At 35.9% G+C, this 7,195-nt stretch overlaps 1 protein-coding gene across 1 annotated transcript; it reads left to right on the forward strand.

The window, feature by feature from the left end:
- The first annotated feature begins 5,836 nt into the window (after positions 1–5,836).
- On the forward strand, positions 5,837–7,195 carry LOC126830547 (uncharacterized). Its single transcript, XM_056102827.1, is given in 4 exon segments — positions 5,837–6,040; positions 6,301–6,429; positions 6,690–6,864; positions 6,867–7,195. Coding segments are annotated over 4 exon segments (837 nt in total).

Below are 7,195 nucleotides of genomic sequence, written 5' to 3' on the forward strand. Positions count from 1 at the left end.
AATCACTGAATGGAACCAATCCCTAAAACAAGTATTGTCGAATCATTCTGAAAGGGACCTATTATATCTGCACATATGCGGGCCCTCCTCCATCCAGGTGTTCATCATATGTTTGGCTTTATATACCACATAAAAAGGCAGTAGGGTTCCGTCTGCTGTCACAGAAAACATTAAGGAAGTTGATGCTTTCGTGGAGTTTAAAATTCTTTCAGGGTATTTCACCCCTCGTCTGAAAATGCATTTTTTTCTGCCTGGATCATCACTCAAATTTGTTTCATCGTAATTAAAACAATATTGCAACTTGGTACATCTTTCACAGCTTCGTTTAAGTTGTCAAAATATTTAATTATGGTTTCTTTGGACACTTGTGCTCTTTTCAGTTTAATATTTTGGCAGTGTCGTATGGACAACCCTTCCTTGTGTCTTTTCAGGAAGAGAGAGAGAGAAATGGGGTTTAACGTCTTTTCAGGAAGAGGCGTACCCAATCATTTGACAGCAAGTTATTAGCAAACTTTCCTACTCTTCTTCTACAGCCATCTAAATATGATTTTACAATCATCCGAAAATCAAGGAAGTCAAGTGGATACCCCCAACTACTCATAATTTTTAAGGACTCCACAAATTTATGTTCCTCCTTTTCAGAAAGGGCCGTTTGTCCTGCTATTTTTCCTGGGAAGCGTCCAACTATCCGATTTTGAAGAGTTCCACGAGGTATATTATATCTTTTTTGACTTTCACCATTTTAAATGTCTTCTATTGCCTTTTCAAGATCATCCTGGCTATACTGCTTAAGTCGTTTACCACCAGGTTTTGGCGTGTATGTTCGTGGTATCCTGAAATTAACATAAATTGTAGAAAATTAATACTATTCCTATGTTTTGAGGTTGGGGTGAAGTAGGACACCGGCAAAGTTGATCCCATGGGGTGGCGAACTTCACCCTGCTATGACCATTTAGATTTTATAAGCACAGGCAATTAAAGGGAGACAATTCATGTATGACAAACTCTTAGACTACAATTATCAATCAAATTACTTGGTATGAAATTCTTCACATAACATCAAGTTAGTCTGTGCCCAGAATTGTAAGTAATCAAGTGTAAATGTAAGAAATTGTTTAAGTTTGGAAAAACTAAATTCAACCAACCTTGTTATAAGGAAAAAATTCTGAAACTTAGCTGTCTGAAACCTCTATTGTTGACCTTACATGGAAGGTCATTTGACAGTCTTTTTAAAACATAGACTTGGATTAAACCTCTAATAAAGGATTTTTCCTGAAATTGGCCAACTTCACCCCACTTTACGGTTATAATAAAGTGAGAGCGATGGAACTCCGAATATAGATTCATGATATCATTACCTTGACTAATTTCGATTTTGAGAATGTTCTGCTTAGGCTAATGAGCGATAACCAATTGAGCTAGAGGTGAATGTCTTGACTGAGTTCAATGATTAACATTTCGAGCTGAAGCTAAGCAGAGCTAATCAATTTCATTGGTCAATGCTTTGGGATTGATGAAACTTCGTGTATAGTTTGATTGCTTGATACTTTTGAAAAAAAAAATGTGCGATTAATTAATGTGTCATCTATTTTTTTGGTATTTCGGCGGAGGACATCAGTCTCACTGTTGACTTGTTCCATCATTGCTTCTCAATATTGTTGAGGAAAGTCGACCCATCGCGTTTCTTCCGTAGTTTATATTCTTTGGAAGTGAAACCTTCAACGAACGGTTAATTGGCCTACATATCTGTGTGGTTGTTTGGAATGTGTTTTGTTCTAAAGCTGCTTCACTTATTATAATTCTTAAAATTTCAAGAATTGATTTATTTCCATTCATATAATCCTGTTTTCCTGGATAGTATTCGCCTCAGAATTCCCATTCTAATCCAAATTTAACATTTCAGGTCTACACCTCAAAACCCGATGACTTCTTTGATTGGCTTTATTAGAAGATGATGCATATTAATTTCATCCCTGATCTCGTGACACCTGTGGAAGTTGAGGGCAAACGTTAGTGTTGACTTCATTTCCGAACTGCAGAAGGCCGCCTTGCGTTTATTATGGCGTCTCATATTGGAACATAACATAAATGGCTTGTATGTTGACTGTTGTGCATATCTCTGGGTCAGGAAAGTTGTAGGTACCATTACCATTGTAAATCATTTGACAGGCCAGAATGAACAGCGAGACCTATGATTGGTCAGCCATGTATCAGATTACATACTAAGGGGTGGGGATCATAAAAATGTTGTAGTGTCAGATTATCTGAACTTAATTGTCCTATGGAAATATAGCTATGTAGGAGACATCATAAAATTTACAGGCACTGCATGTTTCAACATCTTACATTTGACCACAATTTGGCACTTGAAACTGTGTTAACAATGAAAAACCTATGTGCTTTTCAACGAACATGTTAAGAAATTTATATTAAATGATAATTACTGTTGTAAAGGATTTTTACTATTTGATTTATATTAAATTTAGGTTATCTTTTTACAGAAGGCATTTATGTTTACAAATAAAAATGTTCTGTGGAAATCAAAATTCATGTGCTTCTAAATTTATGTCTTAAAATCCGCAGTTTGCTGAAGTATTACAGTGATTGGAGAATGCAACACTACTCGACTGAAAATGCATGGATTTGAATAATCTTGGGCAAGGGCGTTGCATATGTGTTTGTTTATTAGACTACAGCAGATTTGTTCAGACAGCAGCAACGTGTGAGGTATATAGGACTAAGACTAGTAATTATTTCTCTTTATTTCATGATGGGTAGTGCGAGTTATTAATAGACAATATTTCCCTTTATTTTTTCGCTCCTTTTCCCGCATTTTTGGGGTGATTTTATGATCTCGAATTGGAGAGAAGGGATCAAATTTGCAATTTCATAGCAGTTTGGGGTAATACTGATGATATCACAGCGGAGGGATAGGGGGTGTAAATTGTCTTTCTGCAATTATTGTGTCAGAAGTGAGATTTTGGCCGCAGTCACCATCAAATCCTCGTAGCAAAAAAATCTAAACGGTCAATCCCCTACAAAATTATGATGAAGAGATTGCTAAATGCGGTCCCCTATGTGCCTAGAGATTGGAATCAACGGAATGTTGGGCAAAAAGCTACAGCCATTTAACATTGAAGTTCAATGGGCAAATAATTGCTATAGACTGAGTGCTGATGGTTTCCGAGATTTCAAATTATCTGCTCTGATCAATTGTAGCTAAAATCTACGAACCTATAAAAAACAGTTTGCAAACCAGTCGTTTTTTATAAGGGGTAGATATATTTCTAATTCGTTTATATTTAATTGTATTATCAAAATCTGTAGTATGCTTCGCTGTTTTCAAATACAGTATGTATAACATCTATATGTTTGACTTTTGTTATTATTATTAATATTCGTTCATAATATTAAACTTATAGATGACACAATTTGATTCTCAATAAAACTCTTGAACCTATATATATATATATAGATGTCCGGTCTTCATTAATATATTATATAATGATTATAATTTGTTGTTAATAAAAAAAATACGCATGTTGAAGGGGAGCCTTTGCTTACATTAGCGGATGAGAGTTACTTCCCTTTGCGATTAACGTGATTGTCGATAAAAATAGCACAATCATTAAGGGCGGATAACTTGAAAACGTGTCTCCTCTATATTTGCCCATTGACTTCAATGTTAAATGGCTGTAACATTACAGGCTGTAGCTCTTTGCTCAACATTCCGTTGGTTCCAATCTTTATAGGCACAACGGGGACCACATTTGGCAATCTCATCATATCAGTATTACCAAACTGTGCTATGAAATTTACAAATTTGATCCCCTTTCTCCAATTCTAGACCAAAAAGACAACCCAAAAATGCAGGAAGAGGAGAGAAAAAAAAAATAAGGGAAAATTGTCTATTTATAACTTGCACTAATTACTAGTCTTGGTCCATAGAATAACCCAGCGGTTAGTGGAGTAGAACGGAAGGAGGCCACTGGGGGTACCAATTATAATAGAATGATGGGAAACATCTTTTATGGTCTCATGTAAGACAGGTTTTTATGGAAGAAAGCAAAACAGAATTAAGAACAAAACTAACCCCTGCCCATGTAGATCTCCATTCTTATTCTATAATGAAAGTTAATCTTGCTGCTCAGGTAAGAATATTTTGTTGTCCTCCGCTTTTCAAAGAAAGCAGGGGGCTATTAAAATGGGTCCGTCTGTCCATCACACTTTTTGGAACACAATAACCCTTCTTCTAATTGAGCTAGAATGTCCAAACTTTGTGTAGGTGTGTTTATTAGGTCAATGCCTAGGTGGAGTTCGAAGATGCTTAGGGTAAGCAGAGATAAGAAATTTGATTGGTTGATGCTTTAGGACACGATAACTTTAGTTTTAATGAAGTGAGATTGATTAAAATTGGTGTATAGTTTTATTACATCAGCACCTTGACTTAAGTTTGATAATGAGCATTTTCTGCTCAGGGTAAGCAGGGCGATAAGGTGTTTATTAGGCCAATGCCTTGATGGAGTTCGAAGGTGACGATTTTCTGCTTGGGGTAAGCAGGGATAAGAAATTTGATTGGTTGATGCTTTTAATGTTGTTAGCCTTTTGGCAAATGTTAACTTGATGATGTTACTGACCTCTAGTAAGGCAGTGCAGTGGAAGATTTAACCTAACTATATATGGTACAACGACAGTAAGCCGATAAGCGAAGTCAACGACGTACAATGTGATGTCGATGTTACAGTACCATTACCACGCGTAACGCGAAAAGAAGCAATAATTACTTACTTTGATTGGAATGATGTCCATTCCTACTTACGAATTAGCATATATCCGTTATTCATTGTAACAGATAAATCGATAAAATGTAAATTATATGTCCATATTACTAGTAAAACACAAGTTTACGTTATTCAACTCATGACTCGCCGTGGTACTCGTAGAAATGTCAACATACCGTTTTCATGAACCATGATTAGTTTATCTGGTTAGCTTGCTTATTTAAATAATTGTTGTGTTAAGGAATGACTTTATAAATCATTGTACATCGTAGTTTTGTAATACGTAATTTTATATAACTATCGAGATACGCATTGGCATAGGGATTATATTGCACCACGCCCCTTAGCAACTGTTCCGCATGACGCGTTGTTGTGCATTTTTGTTGTTTTATTATTTAATACTTATTCAAATTTCATATTCTTAGTCGCAAAATGTACATAATAGTAAATAATGTAAAAGGGCAAGATAATAGTGGGGGAAAAATGTTTTATATACGAATTAAAATATTGCTTCGAACAGGCCTTAAAAAGTATTTATTGGTCATGACATTCACGTGACACCCTGGGCGACTTTCGGATGTAGACTATGGTCGCGACTAAAGTGTGAACTAGCTCCCGAACGCAAATGGCACGGACCATTGACTATTCAATATGGCGGCGCCCATGTCAATTCTTTTGCCTGCTATACTTTCTGCTGTTTACTCATTTTTAGAACTATATTTTGACCATGGGGACGAAGAAATGCTTTTAAAACATTTTCTTACAACGCTGGCTCCATTAGGGTCAATTGTTAACACGGATCAATTCCCGACATCTTTCAGAAGTTCTCCGTTACGCTGTATCGGTTGTACCTTAGTACACAAGTAAAGATTTCAGGTAAGTTTTAGGCCCGTATACCTCCCTAGCTGGGCAATATGCCATATTCCTAATAATAAATCTCATCTGCCAAAACATCTGAATTTTCTGCTACAATCAAAGGTATTTACATTAAAATTTATTGCATTATGTTATTTCATTTCAGGTATCATTATCGGCTATCGCTGGATTCGTTCAACATGCTTTTTGGCAAGATTCAGCCATATATTATATCGGGGAATATTGGAGGTTACACTGCAGTAGAACCCAGAAAAATGCTATTGATATTCGTTTGGTATATGGCTACGCAGGAGTCGATGAGAGAGATTGCTCATTTATTTGGTATCTCCATATCAACCACACACTTGATAATTATGAAGGTTTTGGACTCTTTAGAAGAGATGGCGTACAAGTTAAGCTACATTTACACATAATAAATTCTGTAGTATGACGCCTATATTGAAGTTGACTATTACACTGTTTATTTTACTGATCCAAAATTAGGCAATATATTGCCAACGTAAACGTAATATGGTTTTTATTTCGTTCTCAAATGCAATAAAAGGCCCCTTGTACTGTAATCGCATACATTTTTTTACTTTTTATCCAGTTCATCATATGGCCATCATTTGAATCACAAGACATTATATCACAAGAGTTACAGATAACTACAGACAGTCCATCAGATGGTGTTATAGGCTTCATAGATGGTACTCATATCAGATTAAACCATCGGTTTAACAAAGATCAGGACTATATTTGCAGAAAGAAATTTCCTTCAATACAACTACAGGTAACTATATGAATACTTAATTAGGTACGCCTACATACTAAAATTAAAGAAATAGGGTTTAACGTCCCAAAGTTCCTAAACTATAGAAAATCAAATTATATTTTAATTTTTTGACGTGGAATCTACTAAAATGGTTCTATTATTTTAGTGGGCTAGACAAACAATCCAAGTAAGTGTAGTTTAACTTGAAATCAGTAATTTGCACTAGATTGTCTTGACCTATCGGAATGGGACTTAATGCATACTTATTTCTTTTCCAGTTGGTTGTTGATCCCAATATGAGAATCATAAATGTGAACACAGGCTGGCCCGGCTGTGTAAATGATGGCAGAGTGCTTGTCAACAGTGGTATTTATCAAAAGGCCGAACGGGGTGAATTATTTGGACACGAGAAATACATCATAGGTGATTCGGCGTATCCTGTTAAACACTGGCTTATACCTGTTACAAGGATAATTGTAGATTAAGTGAAAGACAAAAACGATTTAATAAGTGTGCAGCCTCTATGAGGCGGCTGGTGGAACGTACCATTGGACATTTAAAGGGCCGGTTCAGGCGTCTTAGATGCCTTCATGTTTACAACAATGAAACTGCAGTAAAGATAATTGCTGCAGCCTGTGTCCTGCATAATATTTGTATTTCTACAAATGATCGACTGGACGATTTCATCGAAAATTATAATAAACAAAGACCACAGAATCAAATTGTTCCAAATGATGAAGATGGTGTTGCATTCCGGAATAGACTTGTTGAACTGTTTGCTTAA

Source organism: Patella vulgata, chromosome 8 (assembly GCF_932274485.2).
Source record: "Patella vulgata chromosome 8, xgPatVulg1.2, whole genome shotgun sequence".
Taxonomy (NCBI): domain Eukaryota; kingdom Metazoa; phylum Mollusca; class Gastropoda; family Patellidae; genus Patella; species Patella vulgata.